The sequence below is a fragment of the Lipotes vexillifer genome, unplaced genomic scaffold, assembly GCF_000442215.2.
Source record: "Lipotes vexillifer unplaced genomic scaffold, Lipotes_vexillifer_v1.1 scaffold205, whole genome shotgun sequence".
NCBI lineage: Eukaryota > Metazoa > Chordata > Mammalia > Artiodactyla > Lipotidae > Lipotes > Lipotes vexillifer.
In genome coordinates, this window is record NW_006781396.1 from 1019268 (window position 1) to 1042946 (window position 23679).

General features: G+C 38.0%; 1 protein-coding gene across 3 annotated transcripts in view; it reads left to right on the top strand.

Moving 5' to 3' along the window:
* Positions 1 to 23679, top strand: part of MICU1 (mitochondrial calcium uptake 1) — a 219321-nt gene that overhangs the window by 126815 nt on the left and 68827 nt on the right. For 2 of the 3 annotated variants that reach the window (XM_007454676.1, XM_007454675.1), the window contains exons 7-8: positions 1405 to 1487; positions 6844 to 7041. In XM_007454676.1, coding sequence (XP_007454738.1) covers positions 1405 to 1487; positions 6844 to 7041 — 281 coding nt within the window. Of the gene's footprint in view, positions 1 to 1118; positions 1162 to 1404; positions 1488 to 6843; positions 7042 to 23679 lie in introns of those variants that run through there. The other variant, XM_007454677.1, reaches the window with a different exon arrangement.

Consider the following 23679-nt stretch of genomic DNA (forward strand, 5'->3'; position numbering starts at 1 on the left):
CCCCCCCCCCCCCACTGCATCCTTCTCAGCAATCATACTAGTGGCCTAAGAAGAGCAAACCTGTTGGAAGCCATTATCAAGTGAAACAGGCAATTGGAAACTGACAAGCGCATGATTCACCCAGGCAACTAAAAACCAGGAACTTACCCACTTAGTTGGCTAGCTAGCTGAAAATGGAATTTAAGCCTAGAAAGTGTTATTCATGAGCATGATGGGAATACGGACTCTACAGCAATGCATAATACACTAAGCCCTTTTTTACTCTTTTGTCTACATATAATCTTTAATTGTTGTTTTTTGTTTTTACTAAAAGTGATATTAACTGAAAATTTAATTCAGTAGTATTAGGATATGTAGGAAATTTTATTTTGGTTTATTCTCTATAGCTATATAAATTTGAAGCACCAAAGGAAGGAGGTAAACGACTTAGTTTTCTTTTTTTTTTTTTGGCCACGCGACGTGGCCTGTGGCATCTTAGTTCCCCAACCAGGGATCGAACCCAGGCCCCTGCAGTGACAGCGCCGAATCCTAACCACTGGACTGCCAGGGAAGTCCCTAGTTTTCTTTACTAGAACGTTTAGCATTGGTAAGGAAGGAGGGCTGTTCTATTTATATTTTATCCTAATGCACAAATGTATTAATTTTATTTTGATTAACCTAGGAACATTAAAGAAGTCTTGAAACACTTTCATCATTTACTTAAGGGGAAAAAAATATACTGTCTTCTCAAGCTTTGCACTTTTCATTTTGTTTTTTAAACATTTAAATGTACTTTGCTTAGTAATTTGTGTACCCAGCTGACATGGTTAAAATAGGGGGCTGGGTAGCTGACAGTGTGCTTTTCTGCCTTACCACAGAGCTATAGTGACATTGAGTAGAGCGGTGTAGATAATAACCTATTGGCAGAATGATATCCACTGAACTGCTAATTGTAATTACAATGGAGAGATTAGAAAAAAAGTAGAAAGCTAGCTTGTTTTAAAAAGGCAAGACAAAGACTTAGAGTTTTAGCTTCTTACTTTGCAGCAGTATATCTCACCCCAAATAGACTTTCATGCCCAGATAAATAACATTATATTTAAGTAACAGAACAACGTTAATATTATTCAGTTAAGAGGATGGTTTCTAAGAAAGCAAAGCTGAAGTATTTAAAAAGAGAGTGTTGAAACACAAAGATAGACAAGTGCTATCTTTACTGGCCATGGTAAAATTCTCTTTCGGTTTTAAGGACTATTGCTAAAATGTTGATTAAGATACATATGGTGGCATTCTGTGACTTGATATTACATTTTAATGTTTATCTTTTTTTCTTAAAGGAATGATTATTTTTGGTCAATACCTTCTAAATATTTTTCTTTTTTCTTCCTCCTTCCCTCCTGTCCTTCCTTCCTTCCTAACTTGCAGCTCCTCAGAGAAATTTTGAAATTGCCTTCAAGATGTTTGACTTGAATGGAGATGGAGAAGTAGACATGGAGGAGTTTGAACAGGCAAGTTTTCCTGGAAATTTCCTTTGAATACATTAATATTTAACACATTTTCATGTGCCTTGGAGTTGCTGTGGCCTTGGTCAGTATATTCTGATGCTATCCAATTTTTTAAGTACCAAATGTATCATTTTTTCAGAATTATCTCCACTTTCAATAGGTGAGGTTTTTTTGTTTGTTTTTACTCTAAATGTAAGGAATTATTTAAGCATATTATTAAGGTCAACATTGCTCTGATTCCCCAACATGAATTAAACTCTAATGCTGAGAGGCTAAGTTACGGTTATTCAATCATACATTCAGTCAACATTTATTAAATAGCTCCTTTGCGCCAGGCAGTTCCAGAATACAAGGATGAATGACATATGTTCTGAAAGGATTTCTGTAAGAGAAGGAAAAATGGTACGATGCCTTTTACTGTAGCACGTTCCAGCCATAAAAGTATATAGTTTCTTCTGAATCCTAGGAAGAGATTACATTTCCATCAAACTTCTGTTCTTGGAGGGCCATGGTATTTCTCCAGGTATAATTATTATGATTGGTAGAAGTGGTTTCAAAACAGAAAACAATATATATGTGAGAGATAACATTTTTGTATTCACAATGAGTAAAGAGGCAAAAAGGAAGTGGGAGAAAGTATCAGGAATAGTGTATCTTTAAATAAGAAATGCATAGAGACAAATATTTCAAAATCCCTACAGATATTTATTCAAATTTGCAAGCTATGTCCGTCTAATACCTTCACTTTTCATAATTCTGCACTTCACTGGTATTACCAGGTGGCCTCAAATGATTATAAATAGAACTTATTTTGGTATTTTTAATTTTATTTTACACAGAACTATTTTATTTTTATTGAGATATAGTTAACATATAACATTGTTTTAGGTGTATGACATAATTTGACCTATGTATATACTTTGAAATGATTACCACAGTAAATTTAGTTAATATTCATCACCACACATAGTTTTTTTTCTTGTGATGAGAACTTTTAAGATCTCCTCTCTTAGCAACTTTCAAATATACAATTTAGTTTTGTTAACTATAGTCTCCATGCTTATATCCCCAAGGCTTATTTATCTTATAAGTGGAAGTTTAGACCACCTTCACTCATTTTGCCCACCCTCCATCCCCTACTTCTGGCAACCAACAATCTGTTCTCTGTGTCTGTGAGTTCAGCTTTCTTTTGGATTCCACATATAAGTGAGATCATATAGTATTTGCCTTTCTCTCTCTGAATTATTTCATCCAGCATAATGCCCTCAATGTTTATCCATGTTAATCACAAATGGCAGGATTTACTTCTTTTTTTATGTCTGAATAACATTCCAGTGTGTGTGTGTGTATCATATTTTCTTTATCTATTCATCTGCCAGTGGACACTTAGGTTGTTTCCATGTCCTGGCTATTGTAAATAATGCTGCAGTGAATATGGTGGGGGGGGCTGAAGATATCTCTTCAACATAGTGATTGGTTTCCTTTGGATAAATACTCAGAAGTGGAATTGCTGGATCGTATGGTAGTTCTAGTCTTAATGTTTTGAGGAATCTTCATGCTGTTTTCCATACTGGCTATGCCAATTTACATTCCCAGTAGTGCCTGAGGATTCCCTTTTCTCCACATCCTCACCAACATTTTTGGCATTGCTGTTGAAATGCTGAATGGCTTGGAGCAGTCACTCCACCATGCTGCTCACTTGACGGAGAAGGGAGTATTAATTGCATCTATTATGATCCCTTGATAACTGGCCTTGTTAAACTGATGGAACTTGTAATATTGATCCCAAGGGATTTTGATGTAAAAACTCTTTAGAGGAACAAAAATAATTATAAGGTGGTTCAGGAGTGAATAGCTCTCATTAGAAGTTTCTCTGCTTCATTGTTCTACGTTCTACATTTTTGGGCAATATAATAATTCTTTAAGTTGAAAGTACACTAAGCTTTAAAACATTCAAACTTTGATTTCCAGCTAAATAGGTATTTTCTTGACGGTAAATTTGTCAAGCTTACAAAAAAAGTTAAACAGAACCAGTATGAGGACACACACATTTCATCATTGTGTATCTTCAAAGTCAATGTGGTGTGAAGCAAGCTAATACCGAATATTACTCTTTTATTCATCTTTTTCAAAAATCACTTTGATCATGCATAAACATAAATTACTAAAAAAACGTTACACGACTGTAAATAGTGTAAGTTTTCTCTGACCTTTCTTTTCTTTTTTTATAAATTTATTTTATTTATTCATTTTTGGCTGCACTGGGTCTTCATTGCTGCACATGGGCTTTCTCTAGTTGTGGTGAGCGGAGGCTACTCTGCATTTGCGGTGCATGGGCTTCTCATTGCGGTGGCTTCTCTTGTTGCAGAGCACAGGCTCTAGGCGCACGGGCTTCAGTAGTTGTGGCATGTGGGCTCAGTAGTTGTGGCTCACGGGCTCTAGAGCGCAGGCTCAGTAGTTGTGGTGCACGGGCTTAGTTGCTCCACGGCAGGTGGGATCTTTCCGGACCAGGGCTTGAACCCATGTCCCCAGCATTGGCAGGCAGATTCTTAACCACTGTGCCACCAGGGAAGCCCCCAGATCCTTTTCTTTAATCCATTTCATAGCAGATCATAAAACAGAACTAACCTAGCAAAAGATATTTTTTAAGAAATCTCATAACTGGTTGGGCTACATTCACCCGAGGCTGTGACAGAAATGTTTTTTTAGTATGAAAGTATGAGTTGTGAGACAGAAGAAAGGGAATGAAATTTCCACATATACTCTTCAGCACCACACTTTTGAAGGTAACATACACATTTCCACCATAGGAAGGGTATAAGCTGCAATATTATAGCACAGACAAAATTGAAATCATGACAGGTCTTGACGTTGATGCTCAATGCTGGTTCACTGCTATTGGAAAATTCTTCAGTTCTCACACCCAGGCAGAGAAAATGAATTGTGTATTGCCTTCAAATAGAAGCAGCACTGTACTGATTATCCTGTATTTCAATTTAATGTCTAAAAAACTTCAACTTAAATAATTTTAAAATCCATTGTATGCCTATCTTTCAAGTCTCTGTGGGCATGAAAAACAAATGTCAAGAAATCTTATTTACATGATAAAACATGAACCCAGAAAAAAATCATAATCAGAAGCATTTATGATATTAACCTAGAGTTATAAGGAGACTTAGAGACAATGATCTCTAACCGTGAACTTTTCCAATGAGAAAACTAAGGCCCAAAGAAGTTAAATGAACTGCATAAATTGTGCTTTCATTGCAGAGCCACAGAATTAGACCCCGTGTGTCCTGATTCCCCATCTTGTGTCTTTCCATTATGCGACTTTTACCTGTTAGAGCCAGAGACTTTTAAATTGTGTTAAATAAGTCTTTTTATGGTCATAGGTAATAAATAAAACAAATAAAAGACATTTAACCATGGAAATCCATTGTTACAAATCTTAAGTTTTTAAGTATTATGCTTTTCTAATTTGGCAATTTAAAAATCATTATCCACAAGGCTATATATATTATTTATTTATATAATATACCTTTATTATCTGTCCTTACATATCACAATTTTAATTATTCTGAATAGTTGTTATTTTAGCTTGTGAAGAGGTAGAAAAGATTGCAGGAACTTGTGAAAAATTGCTATATCAATCATAGACTTGCCTCAAAAAGCTCATTTTATATAGTTAAGCCATGATTGCTAGTCCCCCAGATTATTCTTTCTCAAAAGCTCATTTATTTTTTTTGTATTTTTTTAAACATCTTTATTGGAGTATAATTGCTTTACAGTGGTGTGTTAGTTTCTGCTTTATAACAAAGTGAATCAGCTATACATATACATATATCACCATATCTCCTCCCTCTTGAGTCTCCCTCCTACCCTCCCTATCCCACCCCTCTAGGTGGTCACAAATCACTGAGCTGATCTCCCTGTGGTATGTGGCTGCTCCCCACTAGCTGTCTATTTTACATTTGGTAGTGTATATATGTCCATGCCACTCTCTCACTTCGTCCCAGCTTACCCTTACCCTTCCCCTTGTCCTCAAATCAATTCTCTATGTCTGCGTCTTTATTCCTGTCCCGCCCCTAGGTTCTTCAGAACCATTTTTTTTTTTTTTTAGATTCCGTATATATGTATTAGCATACAGTATTTGTTTTTCTCTTTCTGACTTACACTTCACTCTGTATGACAGTTTCTGGGTCCATCCACCTCACTACAAATAACTCAGTTTCGTTTCTTTTTATGGCTGAGTAATATTCCATTGTATATATGTGCCACATCTTCTTTATCAATTCATCTGTCGATGGACACTTAGGTTGCTTCCATGTCCTGGCTATTGTAAATAGAGCTGCAATGAACATTGTGGTACATGACTCTTTTTGAATTATGGTTTCTCAGGGTATGTGCCCAGTAGTGGGATTGCTGGGTCGTATGGTAGTTCTATTTTTAGTTTTTTAAGGAACCTCTGTACTGTTCTCCATAGTGGCTGTATCAATTTACATTCCCACCAACAGTGCAAGAGGGTTCCCTTTTCTCCACACCCTCTCCAGCATTTATTGTTTGTAGATTTTTTGATGATGGACATTCTGACTCATGTGAGGTGATACCTCATTGTAGTTTTGATTTGCATTTCTCTAATGATTAGTGATATTGAGCATCCTTTCATGTGTTTGTTGGCAATCTGTATATCTTCTTTGGAGAAATGTCTGTTTAGGTCTTCTGCCCATTTTTGGATTGGGTTGTTTGTTTTCAAAAGCTCATTTAAAACTTCTCAAAGATTAAACTAACTCCCCATCTTCTCTTGGAGAATTACTTCATACCAACTTTTATGTTTCACATTATCATTCTAATAAATGTGTTATCTCAATATCTCTGTGATATCAAGTATTTGCCTATAGCTATACCGCCTCTCATCACAACTGGAGAGTCAGTAGTGAGAAGTGTGAAATTTTTAAAAGTCTCCTGAGATAATGGAAGGTATTACTGTGAGGTTGATGATTATTTTAATGTTGTGTGTGAGGTTTTGAGCCTAAAACAAATGCATACTTTTTTCTAAAGAGAGATTTTTAAAAGGCATCCCAATTATAAAGGTGTCAAGCATGCGTGTTAGAATACCAGTTCAATTATTTGCTAGCTACTTGACGTCAAGCAAGTTATTTAGCAGTGTACCTCAAATTCCTCATCTGTAAAATGAGAATAATCATGGGGCTTATCACATAGGACTGTTGTGAGCATTGAAAGAGAGCATTGTAGCACAGTGTAGGCAAACAGTAAGCAGTTGATAGTCAGTTACTATTCTTACTTTTCCATATTTTCCACCTTGTAATGTTTTCCTGGACGGGGTTTGCTTCTCCATTAGGTTCAGAGCATCATTCGCTCCCAAACCAGCATGGGAATGCGTCACAGAGATCGTTCTACAACTGGTAACACCCTCAAGTCTGGCTTGTGTTCAGCCCTCACAACCTACTTTTTTGGAGCTGATCTCAAGGGGAAGCTGACAATCAAAAACTTCCTTGAATTTCAGCGTAAACTTCAGCACGATGTTCTCAAGCTGGAAGTAGGTATTCCTTGGACTTCAGGGCACTGTCTATCATGTATGCACGTAGAGCCGCTGGGAGGGGCCTGTACTATAAGTATTCTTTCAATCTGCCTCCAACCACGGAGACTGATTAGTTTGAGCCTTATCGGTGATCTACAGCCAGACAGCAGGTAGGAAATAATATGTCTTACATTAAGTTTGTTCTGGGACTGAAAGCCAAAAAAGTCAAATTGAAAATCTTAGTTGTCTTTGGATACTCAGCTTGAAGAAGAAGAAGTTCAGGGGTCAGAGCAGTTCTCAACCTGAGCATGGATGTTTATTGTGTAGAAGGCACCAAAAGGGTAAGGAGAGGGGGATAATAAGGAGCTCTTTCTATGAAAGTTTACAAAGGTAGTAACAGCTGGAAACACAAAATGTCAGAAATAAAAATATATGTGCTCAGAGTTACAAAGGTGTCATACTGGGTTTGGGGATTTACTTTTCCACTTAAAGTTTAGACCATCATGGTGTTCAGTTCCTGGACACAACTCTGTAAGAGCATTACCTTTTTCTATGTGTGTACTTGTTGAATTAAGTAAGTAATTGGGGTTAATTGGCTACTGAGTTTGTTCAGTTCAAAACGTTCATTAAATGCCCTCTATATGCACTTTAGTCTGGAGACAAAAAAATGAAGTCTCTGATTTCTTCTGATTATTAAAAATTCCCTTATGCTGGTGTTCCTCAACCTCTGTTTTTGGTTAACATATGCCCTGCCTTAATGTTACTTGAAATTTCAAAACATTAAATCCTATGACTAAAAACACGTAAAAGTATTGGAGAAAAGCACTGCTTTGTTTTTAAACTCTGAATATTACTTCTCTATCTGCTCTCCCGTTTTTCCCTGGAGATTCTAATATACTACTCCCACCTCTTCCACCCACTTCCCTCAGTTGAGACAGTTTGAAAAATCACAACTGAATTCCCATTACTGATAAGAACACTGTTTAATATTCATTCTCTAGGAGAGAAGCAGAAGAATAAATCATACTAAAAGTCAGATCTAACTTTGGAATGTGCTTTTGTACTGTTTTTTTTGGAAATGGTATAATTAATATTCAAGGAACTTACCTCAAAATAATGGTTTTCCACAATTCAGCCTCCTTCAGGAGGCTCTTGTAGCCCTTATAATACATGGTAAGTACTATATATTTATTATATATATAGTGCAGGGGGCACAAAACTTTACCTCTACCCTCCTAGGGTCCCCACCTGGGCCTGAGTCTTAAATTGACGTAAGACAGATTAACAAGAGAAAAGTATACAGATTTTTACAGATACATGAGAATCCCCATAGGAAAATGAAGACCCAAAGGAGTGGCTAGGCCTAATTGTTTATATACTAAATTGAACAAAGAGAGGCACCTTAGCTTTGTGAAGTTTGCATCCTTATCACCAGAAAAGGGGAGTCAAAGTGGAGAGTAATTTGTACAAACAGATCTTGTTAAAATAATTCTTATCTTCCTTTAGTCCCCCATATATTTTAGTTACTTGTCCACAGTTGCCTCTCTTTGTTTCTTTCCTGGTAGTATAAGGAGGACATCTTTCACATGGGAGTTTCACTTCCAGCTTTGAGGAGTCCCAACAGTTTTTGTGTAAGAGTTGGTATGTACCAGGATTCTAGACATATGCCTTAGTATGCATACCTGTAATGGTCTTCTTTGGAAGCGTTATAACATAATCTAGGAGTGTAATTATTTAACTTATTAATTATGTAATTACAATTTAACATATAGTATACATCCATCAAATGTAGTTAGAGAATAAAGCACAAGCTAGAATGGTACTTTTAAACTTTAAACGATAAATGTAGAATGTTATAAAGCAGATTAGGAATTTCATACATGTATACCTGCACATAACCTACACCCAAATGCAGAAGAAAAGAGATCTAAAAGAGTATATCTAAGATATTTATTCTAGAAAACCCTCTTGTATTTGACATTGACTTGGATCAGCTGTAGGCTTTGGGCCAAGACATACCAAGACTGTTCTGTTTGACAATCAGCAGTTCCTCCTGTAAGGGAACCAATAGACTCTTTTGTGAAAGAACCCAGCCTAAAATGTAATAAATATTCTATTTATTACATAAATGTTTATTAATCCTGAGTCCCTTCTTTCCATATAATACACAAGTTCAGTGAATAAGTGCCTCCTTATCAGTAAGCCCCATATTTAAAGTTTCATCAGTCAGTACTATGTCTTCCCAACTAGATGTGTAATTCTTTGAGGAGGTGTGAATAGCAGAAAGAACAAAGGCTTTGGTGTACTCATAACGAGACCTTGGTTAAAATTTTCCTTCTACCACTTACTGGCTATCTGACATTCGATGAGTTATTTATTCTCTCAAAGCCTATATCCTCACTTATACAACACGGTGATGATTAAGTGAGATGATGTTTCTTATAGGCTGAATTGTGTCTTCCCCCAGAATTGCTATGTTGAATCTCAACCCCCAGTCTGGAGATAGGGCCTTTAAAGATGTGATTAAGTTAAAATGAGGCTATTAGGGTGAGCCCTAATCCAGTCTTACTGGTAGCCTTATAAGGAGAGGAAATTTGGACACACAAAGAGACACAGACACCAGGGGTGTACGTACACAGAGGGACAACCATGTGAAGAGACAGCAAGAGGGCAGCCAACTGCAAGCCAAGGAGAGAGGCCCCAGAGGGGCCCCTTGTTCTTGGACTTCTAGCCTCCAGGACTGTGAAAAAATAAATTTCTGCTATTTGTCACCCAGTTGGTGACTAACACAGTGGTGCATGCCTGAAACACTTGGCATGTACTATGCCTTTAACAGATTCTTTCACCTTCTTTTGTATACCCTCTGCCCTTTAGTATGACAGTTGGCATGTAGTAGACACGTAAACAGGTCATCTCAGATGAATGACTGAAAGGCCTTACTTTCATTTTGAAATATTTTTCTGATAAAACATCTAGAAAATGGAAGCAGTTTTTGTTTTTGTGAAACACTTTTAATTTTACTTTTCGAAGTTTGGGTAATTTATCCCCTCACTGAATATGAAATATAATATCATCACAGCCAAGAGGAAAATAGGAATGATTAACAGTATCTTAGCTTTCATATGGGTTTTATAGTTCCATCATTCTTTCTATTTATCTCTTACCAGTTTTATTTCACTACTTACTTATCTACTTTAAAATTTTAGATCGAGGAGACTTATAGCTCCATTTGGTTATTTCTATCTTTTTCTCACCACAATAGCTTTGAGAGTGAAGAGAACACTATTTATCTGTCAATTTTGATTTCCACAGTGGTTAGGGAAGGGGGAAAAGTCCATGAAAATTTATCAAATGCCTACTATGGGGGCTTCCCTGGTGGCGCGGTGGCTGAGAGTCCGCCTGTCAATGCAGGGGACATGGGTTCGTGCCCCGGTCTGTGAAGATCCCACATGCCGCGGAGCAGCTGGGCCCGTGAGCCATGGCCGCTGAGCCTGCGCGTCCGGAGCCTGTGCTCCGCAACGGGAAAGGCCACAACAGTGAGAGGCCCGCGTACCACAAAAAAAAAAAAAATGCCTACTATGAGCCAGGCATTGTACAGATATTACATTCCTTCTTTATTTTAGTTCTCGCCAACCCTATTTGGCGGTATTATACTGGTGTTACAGAGGTAGAAACTGAAATTCGAAAAGATAAAAGTTGCAGAGCTATTAAATAGTACAACCAGGATTCCAACTCACTCTTTCAGACTAAACTCTTTTCTATTCATCATCTGGTTGTTACTACTTTTAGTCTGAGATGAGGTTTCTGTACCTGACTTATTTAGAGCTCTAAAGAAAAACAAAATGTTCTGAAATTTAGAAACAAACCAAAAAAAAGTCTTGAATATTTATAGTCTCCCTTCTTCAGCACCATGTTTTTCCAGCTCCTTTGCCCTTCAAGTTGAATGTTGTGGCTGAGAAGAAATACACTGTTCTTTTGTGTTGATAAGATACTACCTAAACTAGCCGTTTAGTTTCTTTTCATAACAATCATTAACTTGTTAGATTTTTTTAGAGTGTTCTAATGCTCTTATCTCTGGTCGTATTTGTTTTATTCTACCCTTATGTCTTTATTTGGGAACTCAAAAAGCATGGGTTTGAAAGAATGACTTAAGAATGCAGTTTTATAAGAAAAGATAAGTCAATATGGTGAAATACCTTTGTGTTTAAGGCTGTTGGGAAAAGGAGTTATAATGACTTGGAATAAAATTATGAACTATTTAATTAAATACTTAAATTTTCATATGCATATAAGAGCCACATATACATGCATTTTAATAAATCGTAATGGCTTAATGTCAAAAAAAGAATGCACAGTTTTTTTTTAATCCCTTTTGAAGTTATTAAAAATTCCATCTAAGTCTCCCAAGAACTATCTAGCTGAGTTCCTTGGAGACAGGTGCCAAGTCTAATTTCAGTTAATATATTCATTGATTTCTTGAGGACTACAGCAAGTAGGATGTCAGTCAAAAATGAAAGGTAATACAGAACTCTTTGAAAGATTATGATTAATTTTAATTTGGGGGGAGGAGAAAAAGGAGCTGTCATTATGTCAAAGAAAAGCAAAAGCTAATTTATACAAGAAGGAAGAAACCAACTCCAGAATACGCAACAAGGAAACTGAAAGAGTATCATCTAATGGAATTCCAACCTGTAGCATATGATCTTTTTTATTAGTTTTGGGGGTTCGCATGCTTATTGCATAACCAACAAGATTATCACATTTTAAGATGGAATAAGTATCAATAATCTGAAGGTAAATTAGATATAGTTCAAAGGGTAACAGTAACTGTCTTACATTCCTAGTCTTCAAGAAAAAAAATATTGAACTTAACTAGATTTGTTCAGTCAGAAAGAAAGATAACAGGGAAGCATAAAGAACTATGCTAATTATTCCCATCTGCCAATAAGAGTAGAGCAAAAAAATGAGGGTTAATTTAATTTAAATATTAAGGAACTCAATATTAAGGAATTCCAGAATCACCTACCCTTTAGATCATCAGGCTGACATCTTTGTACTCATCTCTTTAAAGTACTAAAGTAGAATTAAATCTTTCTTGTCCCGATACAGAGGGCCATATTGAAAGATCAACCAGCTCTTTTCTTGGCTGAAAGACTGTGGGAAAGGAGACCAGAATGCTTTCAACCAAACACTCAACCAAACACTTTCCGGAACTAGAACACTCTTGGCAGAGCGGATTTCTTTTTATCTTAGTATCCTGTTTGGGGTTTTTTTTTCCCTGAGAAACTGACTCTTATTATGTATACTTAAAGATGAGAGTTGACTTTGATTTAATTAAATCTAAGAAACAAAATGTGATATGTTCGTTGGGTTTCTTTTAGTTTTATTCTTCCACTTTTGCCTCTACAAAGCAGAATGTGGATAGTAATAAATCTGTAGTTTCTTATTCCATCCTTAGATGTTTTCACCTTGAATTTTCCAAAAGTCATTAAAAGGGTTATTAAAGAGTACTTGTCTCTTTTAGGGATTTATAACTTTAAGGACCCAAGTACATGTTTAAAGGTTTAAAAAAAAAAACTTTATTATTATCTTAATAACCTTGTTTTAAACCTAGTCTTTCTTTGCCTGGGACACCAAGGGACTTTTTAGGAAATAATCATCACTTTAAAAAATAGAAATATAGGGACTTCGCTGGTGGTCCAGTGGGTAAGACTCTGTGCTCCCATTGCAGGGGGCCCAGGTTCAATCCCTGGTCGGGGAACTAGATCCTGCATGCATGCCACAACTAAGGAATCTGCATGCCACAACTAAGAATTCCACATGCCACAACTAAAGATCCCGCATGCCGCAGTGAAGATCCCACATGCCTCAACTAAGACCCGGCACAGCCTAAATTAATTAATTAAAATTTTATAAAAATAGAAATATATAAAAATAATAGAATAAAAATTTAATTGCCCTCAATAATTCCTTATAAATCAGTCACCCATGACTTGATGTCAGCACTTTTTAAAGCTAATTTTGTCTTCTCTCTACCGCATTGTCAGGTAGGTTCAAAGTCTTGCCCTGATGAAACCAAGTTAGCTCTCAGGGTGAGTTACATATATCTTCTTATTAAAAGAAGATATGTAACACCCAAAACCAAACTCATTTAACTTGCAATTCCCTTTACACCCTGTAGCTCAAGTTTGCTATCATTTGTGGCTTATAGGTAGAATAGTACTGGAAATACTATACATGGTAGAATGTCCATGGTGATATAAAGCTCCTTTGATGTTGTAAATGTAACCTTGACAATTATTCTGTAAAAACTATACAAAACAGTGCTTTTTTTGTTTCATATTTTGTGGAGAATGAAGGGAAAAGTTGAGTGATACTTTGTTGCTTAAAATACATGATCTAGGGCCTCCCTGGTGGCGCAGTGGTTGAGAGTCCGCCTGCCGATGCAGGGGATGCGGGTTCGTGCCCCGGTCTGGGAGGATCTCACATGCCGCGTAGCGGCTGGGCCCGTGAGCCGTGGCCGCTGAGCTTGCGCGTCCGGCAACGGGAAAGGCCACGACAGTGAGAGGCCCACATATCGCAAAGACCGCGGAGCGGCTACGCCCGTGAGCCATGGCCACTGAGCCTGCGTGTGCAGAGCCTGTGCTCCGCAACAGGAGAGGCCACAACAGTGAGAGGCCTGCGAAAAAAAAAAAAAAAAAAAAAAAAAATACATGATCTAGGAGTGATTTTTAAAAGGCATTAATTAGTACTTCTGAATCTGACCTTTCAGACTGATCATTAAAGTGCAGAAAACTGTTAGAGATTAATACTTTTTTTTTTGATTTGCAGATAGTGTTGCAATTCCAAAGTCAATATGTTAGTCATACCTTTTATCATACTTGGCAATCACCAGGATTTTCCTGTCGTCAAATATCTCTAATTTACATTCTAAGTTAATTTTAAACTGGCCACAAGAAAAAAGGGGCTCATAAATAAATCATGAAAATCAGATCTTTCTCTGAGGGAAATTTTTCCTCAGTCTATCATTCAAATAGTCTTATCAACCATTTTTTAGTAGAATACAAATGCTTCTCAATGTATGAATGAGCTGTGTACCAGCATATCAAAAGTTCATAGGTCAACTCTTTGGAATTCAGAATACAGTGATAATTTTTTTAGTCTTACAGCAGAATATTTAATTTACAATATAGTTGCATGCGATACAGTAAAGTGAAAAGTAGTATGAAAGAAGATGATTGTGAATGTTTAATCTGTGGCTACTCTTCTAGCCACAACAGTCTGTGGGTGTAGACCTCCAGCAGTACCAAGCATTTTAACAATAATTTGAGTACATATTCCTAATAAATATACTAGCCAACATCTCTTAAGAGTTCACCATAAGCCAAGCACTATTCTAAGTGCTTTATGTACATTATTTCCTGTAATCCTCACAACACTATGAGGTTTGTATTATAATTATCCCCATTTAACAAATGAGAAAACTAAGGCACAAAGAAGTTAAGTAACTTGCCCAGGGTCTCTCACATAATAAAGGAGGAGCTGAGATTGGATTCTAGGCAGTCTGCCTCTAGAGTCTGCTCTTTTTTTTTAATTGAAGTATAGTTAATTTACAATGCTGTTACTTTCAAGTATACAGAAAAGTGATTCAGTTATACATATATACATACAAATATATATTACATTTAGACTCTTTTTTTTTTACATCTTTATTGGAGTATAATTGCTTTACAATGGTGTGTCAGTTTCCGCTTTATAACACGGTGAATCAGCTATACATATACACATATCACCATATCTCCTCCCTCTTGAGTCTCCCTCCCGTCCTCCCTATCCCACCCCTCTAGGTGGTCACAGAGCACTGAGCTGATCTCCCTGTGCTATGCAGCTGCTTCCCACTAGCGATTTTACATTTGGTAGTGTATATATGTCCATGCCACTCTCTCACTTTGTCCCAGCTTACCCTTCCCCCTCCCCGTGTCCTCAAATCCATTCTCTATGGTTCAGTCTTTGTTCCTGTCCCCACCCTAGGTTCTTCAAAACCATTTTTTTTTTTTAGATTCCATATATATGTGTTACCCTATAGTATTTGTTTTTCTCTTTCTGACTTACACTTCACTCTGTATGACAGTCTCTAGGTCCATCCACCTCACTACGTATAACTTAATTTCATTTCTTTTTATGGCTGAGTAATATTCCATTGTATATATGTGCCACATCTTCTTTATCCATTCATCTGTCGATGTCCTAGCTATTGTAAATAGAGCTGCAATGAACATTGTGGTACATGACTCTTTTTGAATTATGGTTTCTCAGGGTGTATGCCCAGTAGTGGGATTGCTGGGTCATATGGTAATTCTATTTGTAGTTTTTAAGGAACCTCCATACTGTTCTCCACAGTGGCTGTACCAATTCACATTCCCACCAGCAGTGCAAGAGTGTTCCCTTTTCTCCACACCCTCTCCAGCATTTATCGTTTGTAGATTTTTTGATGATGGCCATTCTGACCGGTGTGAGATGATATCTCATTGTAGTTTTGATTTGCATTTCTCTAATGATTAATGATGTTGAGCATTCTTTCATGTGTTTGTTGGCAATCTGTATGTCTTTGGAGAAATGTCTATTTAGGTCTTCTGCCCATTTTTGGATTGGGTTGTTTGTTTTTTTATTATTGAGCTGCATGAGCTGCTTGTAAATTTTGGAGATTAATCCTTTGTCAGATGCTTCATTTGCAAATATTTTCTCCCATTCTGAGGGTTGTCTTTTGCTCTTGTTCATGGTTTCCTTTGCTGTGCAAAAGCTTTGAAGTTTCATTAGGTCCCATTTGTTTATTTTTGTTTTTATATCCATTTCTCTAGGAGGTGGGTCCAAAAGGATCTTGCTGTGATTTATGTCATAGAGTGTTCTACCTATGTTTTCCTCTAAGAGTTTGATAGTTTCTGGCCTTACATTTAGGTCTTTAATCCATTTTGAGCTTATTTTTGTGTATGGTGTTAGGGAGTGATCTAATCTCATACTTTTACATGTACCTGTCCAGTTTTCCCAGCACCACTTATTGAAGAGGCTGTCCTTTCTCCACTGTACATTCCTGCCACCTTTATCAAAGATAAGGTGACCATATGTGCATGGGTTTATCTCTGGGCTTTCTATCCTATTCCATTGATCTATCTTTCTGTTTTTGTGCCAGTACCATACTGTCTTGATTACTGTAGCTTTGTAGTATAGTCTGAAGTCAGGCAGCCTGATTCCTCCAGCTCCATTTTTTGTTCTCAAGATTGCTTTGGCTATTCGGGGTCTTTTGTGTTTCCATACAAATTGTGAAATTTTTTGTTCTAGTTCTGTGAAAAATGCCAGTGGTAGTTTGATAGGGATTGCATTGAATCTATAGATTGCTTTGGGTAGTAGAGTCATTTTCACAATGTTGATTCTTCCAATCCAAGAACATGGCGGTATATCTCATCTATTTGTATCACCTTTAATTCCTTTCATCAGTTTCTTATAATTTTCTGCATACGTGTCTTTTGTCTCCTTAGGTAGGTTTATTCCTAGATATTTTATTCTTTTTGTTGCAATGGTAAATGGGAGTGTTTTCTGAGAGTGTTTTCTTAATTTCACTTTCAGATTTTTCATCATTATTGTATAGGAATGTGCATTAATTTTGTATCCTGCTACTTTACCAAATTCATTGATAAGCTCTAGTAGTTTTCTGGTAGCATCTTTAGGATTCTCTATGTATAGTATCATGTCATCTGCAAACAGTGACAGCTTTACTTCTTCTTTTCCGATTTGGATTCCTTTGATTTCCTTTTCTTCTCTGATTGCTGTGGCTAAAACTTCCAAAACTATGTTGAATAAGAGTGGTGAGAGTGGGCAACCTTGTCTTGTTTCTGATCTTAGTGGAAATGCTTTCAGTTTTTCACCATCGAGGACGATGTTGGCTGTGGGTTTGTCATATATGACCTTTATTATGTTGAGGAAAGTTCCCTCTATGCCTACTTTCTGCAGGGTTTTTTTCATAAATGAGTGTTGAATTTTGTTGTAAGCTTTCTCTGCATCTATTGAGATGACCATATGGTTTTTCTCCTTCAATTTGTTAATATGGTGTATCACATTGATTGATTTGCGTATATTGAAGAATCCTTGCATTCCTGGAATAAACCCCACTTGATCATGGTGTATGATCCCTTTAATGTGCTGTTGGATTCTGTTTGCTAGTATTTTGTTGAGGATTTTTGCATCTACGTTCATCAGTGATATTGGCCTGTAGTTTTCTTTCTTTGTGACATCCTTGTCTGGTTTTGGTATCAGGGTGATGGTGGCCTCGTAGAATGAGTTGGCGAGTGTTCCTCCCTCTGCTATATTTTAGAAGAGTTTGAGAAGGATAGGTGTTAGCTCTTCTCAAAATGTTTGATAGAATTCGCCTGTGAAGCCATCTGGTCCTGGGCTTTTGTTTGTTGGAAGATTTTTAATCACAGTTTCAATTTCATTGCTTGCAATTGGTCTGTTCACATTTTCTATTTCTTCCTGATTGAGTCTTGGCAGGTTGTGCATTTCTAAGAATTTGTCCATTTCTTCCAGGTTGTTCATTTTATTGGCATAGAGTTGCTTGTAGTAATCTCTCATGATCCTTTGTATTTCTGCAGTGTCAGTTGTTACTTCTCCTTTTTCTTTTCTGATTCTATTGATTTGAGTCTTCTCCCTTTTTTTCTTGATGAATCTGGCTAATGGTTTATCAATTTTGTTTATCTTCTCAAGCAACCAGCTTTTAGTTTTATTGATCTTTGCTATCATTTCCTTCATTTATTTCTGGTCTGATTTTTATGATTTCTTTCCTTCTGCTAACTTTGGGGTTTTTTTGTTCTTCTTTCTCTAATTGTTTTAGGTGCAAGGTTAGGTTGTTTATTTGAGATGTTTCCTGTTTCTTAAGGTAGGATTGTATTGCTATAAACTTCCCTCTTAGAACTGCTTTTGCTGCATCCCATAGGTTTTGGGTCGTCATGTCTGCATTGTCATTTTTTTCTAGGTATTTTTTGACTTCCTCTTTGATTTGTTCAGTGATCACTTCATTATTAAGTAGTGTATTGTTTAGCCTCCATGTGTTTGTATTTTTTACAGATCTTCTCCTGTAATTGATATCTAGTCTCATAGCGTTGTGGTCGGAAAAGATACTTGATACAATTTCAATTTTCTTAAATTTACCAAGGGTTGATTTGTGACCCAAGATATGATCTATCCTGGAGAATGTTCCATGAGCACTTGAGAAAAATGTGTATTCTGTTGTTTTTGGATGGAATGTCCTATAAATATCAATTAAGTCCATCTTGTTTAATGTATCATTTAAAGCTTGTGTTTCCTTATTTATTTTCATTTTGGATGATCTGTCCATTGGTGAAAGTGGGGTGTTGAAGTCCCCTACTATGAATGTGTTACTGTCGATTTCCCCTTTTATGGCTGCTAGTTTTTGCCTTATGTATTGAGGTGCTCCTATGTTGGGTGCATAAATATTTACAATTGTTATATCTTCTTCTTGGATCGATCCCTTAATCATTATGTAGTGTCCTTCTTTGTCTCTTCTGATAGTCCTTATTTTAAAGTCTATTTTGTCTGATATGAGAATTGCTACTCCAGCTTTCTTTTGGTTTCCATTTGCATGGAATATCTTTTTCCATCCCCTTACTTTCAGTCTGTATGTGTCTCTAGGTCTGAAGTGGGTCTCTTGTAGACAGCATATATATGGGTCTTGTTTTTGTATCCATTCAGCCAATCTGTGTCTTTTGGTGGGAGCATTTAGTCCATTTACATTTAAGGTAATTATCGATATGTATGTTCCTATTCCCATTTTCTAAATTGTTTTGGGTTCGTTATTATAGGACTTTTCCTTCTCTTGTGTTCTTGTCTAGAGAAGTTCCTTTAGCATTTGTTGTAAAGCTGGTTTGGTGGTGCTGAACTCTCTCAGCTTTTGCTTGTCTGTAAAGGTTTTAATTTCTCCATCAAATCTGAATGAGATCCTTGCTGGGTAGAGTAATCTTGGTTGTAGGTTTTTCTCCTTCATCACCTTAAATATGTCCTGCCAGTCCCTTCTGGCTTGCAGAGTTTCTGCTGAAAGATCAGCTGTTAACCTTATGGGGATTCCCTTGTGTGTTATTTGTTGTTTTTCCCTTGCTGCTTTTAATATGTTTTCTTTGTATTTCATTTTTGACAATTTGATTAATATGTGTCTTGGCGTGTTTCTCCTTGGATTTATCCTGTATGGGACTTTCTGTGCTTCCTGGACTTGATTAACTATTTCCTTTCGCATATTAAGGAAGTTTTCAATTATAATCTCTTCAAATATTTTCTCAGTCCCTTTCTTTTTCTCTTCTTCTTCTGGGAGCCCTATAATTCGTATGTTGGTGCGTTTAATGTTGTCCCAGAGGTCTCTGAGACTGTCCTCAGTTCTTTTCATTCTTTTTTCTTTATTATGCTCTGCAGTATTTATTTCCTCTATTTATCTTCCAGGTCACTTATCCGTTCTTCTACCTCAGTTATTCTGCTATTGATCCCTTCTAGAGTATTTTTTTTATTATTATTATTTTTTATTTGCGGTACGCGGGCCTCTCACTGTTGTGGCCTCTACCGTTGCAGAGCACAGGCTCAGCGGCCATGGCTCATGGGCGCAGCCACTCCATGGCATGTGGGATCTTCCCGGACTGGGGCACGAACCCGTGTCCCCTGCATCGGCAGGTGGACTTTCAACCACTGCGCCACCAGGGAAGCCCCTTCTAGAGTATTTTTAATTTCATTTATTGTGTTGTTCATCGTTGCTTGTTTCATCTTTAGTTCTTCAAGGTCCTTGTTAAATGTTTCTTGCATTTTCTCTATTCTATTTCCACGATTTTGGATCATGTTAACTATCACTATTCTGAATTCTTTTCCAGGTAGACTGCCTATTTCCTCTTCATTTGTTTGGTCTGGTGAGTTTTTATCTTTCTCCTTCATCTTCTGTGTGTTTTTCTGTCTTCTCATTTTGCTTATCCTACTGTATTTGGGGTCTCCTTTTTGCAGGCTGCAGGTTCATAGTTCCTGTTGTTTTTGGTGTCTGTCCCCAGTGGCTAAAGTTGGTTCAATGGGTTGTGTAGGCTTCCTGGTGGAGGGGACTAGTGCCTGTGTTCTGGTGGATGAAGCTGGATCTTCTCTTTCTGGTGGGCAGGTCCATGTCTGGTGGTGTGTTTTGGGGTGTCTGTGGCCTTATTATGATTTTAAGCAGCCTCTCTGCTAATGGGTGCGGTTGTGCTCCTGTCTTGCTCGTTGTTTGGCGTAGGGTGTCCTGCACTGTAGCTTGCTGGTCATTGAGTGAAGCTGGGTCTTGGTGTTGAGATGGAGATCTCTGGGAGATTTTCGCCGTTTGATATTACGTGGAGCTGCAAGGTCTCTTGTGGACCAGTGTCCTGAAGTTGGGTCTCGCACCTCAGAGGCACAGCACTGACTCTTGGCTGCAGCATCAAGAGCCTTTCATCCACACGGCTCAGAATAAAAGAGAGAAAAAGTAGAAAGAAAGAAAGAAAGAGAGAGAGAGAAAGGGAGGCAGGGAGGAAGGGAGAGAGAAAGAAAAGAAAGGAAGGAAGGAAGGAAAGAAGGAAGGTGATAAAATGAAATAAAATAAAGATAAAATAAAGTTATTAAAATAAATAATAAAAATAATTATTAAGAAAAAAATTTTTTAATTAAAAAAAACGGACGGACAGAACCCTAGGACAAATGGTGAAAGCAAAGCTATACAGACAAAATCTCATACAGAAGCATACACATACACACTCACAAAAAGAGGAAAAGGGGGAGAAAATAATAAATCTTGCTCTCAAAGTCTACCTCCTCAATTTGGGATGATTCGTTGTCTATTCAGGTATTCCACTGATGCAGGGTACATCAAGTTGATTGTGAAGATTTAATCCGCTGCTCCTGAGGCTGCTGGGAGAAACTTCCCTTTCTCTTCTTTGTGCGCACAGCTCCCGGGGCTCAGCTTTGGAGTTGGCCCTGCCTCTGTGTGTAGGTCTCTGGAGGGCGTCTGTTCTTCGCTCAGACAGGACAGGGTTAAAGGAGCCGCTGATTCAGGGGCTGCTCTGGCTCACTCAGGCCGAGGGGGGGGCCGGGGCTCTGTCTCACTCAGGCCGGGGGGGGGGAGGGGCATGGAGTGCGAGGCAAGCCTGCGGCGGCAGAGACCAGCATGACATTGCACCAGCCTGAGGTGCACCATGCATTCTCCCAGGGAAGTCCTTGGCTCCCGGGACCCTGGCAGTGGCAGGCTGCACAGGCTTCCCCGGAAGGGAGGTGTGGTTAGTGACCTGTGCTCGCACACAGGCTTCTTGGTGGCGACAGCAGCAGCCTTAGTGTCTCATGTCTGTCTCTTGGGTCCGTGCTGTTAGCCGCGGCTCGCGCCCCTCTCTGGAGCTCCTTTAAGCAGAGCTCTTAATCCCCTCTCCTTTTGGGAGGTCTGAGGTCTTCTGCAAGCGTCCAGTGGGTGTTCTTTAGCAGTTGTTCCACGTGTAGATGTATTTCTGATGTATCTGTGGAGAGGAAGGTGATCTCCGTGTCTTACTCTTCCACCATCTTCCCCCTCTCTCCCCTTATTGTAGTCTTGATTTCATTTTTTAGACTCTTTTCCAATATATGTTATTACAGGATATTGAGTAGATTTCTCTGTGCTATACAGTAGGTCCTTGTTGTTACCTATTTTATATATAGTAGTGTGTATATGTTAATCCCAAACTCCTAATTTATCTCTCCCCCTCCGCCCCTTTGGTAACCATAAGTTTGTTTTCTGTGTCTGTGAGTCTGTTTGTGTTTTATAAATAAGGTCATTTGTATCACTTTTTTTAGATTCTACATATAAGTGATATCATGATATTTGTCTTTCTCTGTCTGGCTTACTTCACTTATTACGATAATCTCTAGGTCCATCCATGTTGCTGCAAATGACATTATTATTTCATTCTTTTTTATGGCTGAGTAATATTCCATTGTATATATGTACCACATCTTTTTTATCCATTCCTCTGTCAGTGGACATTTAGGTTGCTTCCATGTCTTGGCTATTGTAAACAGTGCTGCTATGAACATAGCGGTGCATATATCTTTTTCTTTTTTGCGGTACGTGGGCCTCTCAGTGTTGTGGCCTCTCCCGTTGTGGAGCACAGGGTCTGGACGTGCAGGCTCAGTGGCCATGACTCACGGGCCTAGCCGCTCTGCGGCATGTGGGATCCTCCCGGAACCCGTGTCCCCTGCATCGGCAGGTGGACTCTCAACCACTGCGCCACCAGGGAAGTCCCATATATATTTTCGAACTAAAGTTTTCTCCAGGTATATGCCCAGGAGTGGGATTACAGGATCACATGGTAGCTCTATGTTTAGTGTTTTAAGGAACCTGCATACTATTTTCCATAGAGGCTGCACCAATTTTACATTCCCACCAGCAGTGTACGAGGGTACCTTTTTCTCCACACCCTCTCCAGCATGTATTATTTGTAGACTTTTTAACAATGACCATTCTGACTGGTGTAAGGTGATTCCTTATTGTGGTTTTGATTTGCATTTCTCTAATAATTAGTGAGACTAAGCATCTTTTCATGTGCCTGTTGGTCATCTGTATGTTTTCTTTGGAAAAATGTCTCTTTAGGCCTTCTGCCCATTTTTAGAGTCTGCACTTAACCACTAACTTATACTAGCTTTCCAGGAGCTGTGCTGAATACTCAAGATTCAGGGATGAACAAAATATTGTCCCTACTCCCAAGAAGTTTATAAAAATGAGCTGAATAAGCCAGAAATTCTGGCACAGTGTTATAAGTACAGTACTAGAGAGATTTATATGGTTCAATTAGGGTATAAAAGGGTACATGTAAATCAGTCTGTGAAGTAATAGGGCAAGGGACTGCTCAGGAAGTTTTCACAGAGATGGCAGTATTTGAGTCAGCTTTAAGTCTGAAATTTATTCTATCTAAATTCTAAAGAAAGAATTTTTGTTCGCTCTTAGTTCTGGTTGTAGAACAGACGAGAAGAGGCATGGGAGTGCTGAGTAACACTGGGACTACAGCCAGGAGAGGGTGACAGAGAAAATGACCTTTCTTATCAAGTTTGTCCCAAACCAGACTTAAATTAATGTGTCTCTTAGGTGTTCTCAGGTTGGTAAAGGGTCCCTGTGCCTTCAAGTCTGGGTCTACAGAGATCATTGAGAAACGTGAAAAGCAGGGGACTGGATAAGAGAAGAGAGGACTTTCTCCAGATTTCTGGAGCTAGCTGGACCTGTAGAAAGATCAAATTTGGCCTCTAACTCAGACTTAGAATGAAGAAGTTGGGATTAAATGATGTCTAAGGGATCTGAGCAGGTCTTTCCATTTTTATTCCTCTTCTAGCCATGTTTCTGCAGATGACTTTCAGAATTACGGTCTTCAGAATTTATGGATGTTTTAAAAGAAAGAATTTGGGCTTTAAAGAATAACAACTATACTAATGAGTGGAAAGAAGCTTGTTTGTCCTTTTATTTTTTCCCCTTCTTTTAACTAATTTGGCCTTTTTTCTTTCTTAGAGGGAAAAGAGATTTTTTTAAAAATAGCTTTATCCTGGGGCTTCCCTGGTGGCGCAGTGGTTGAGAGTCCGCCTGCCAATGCAGGGTACACGGGTTCG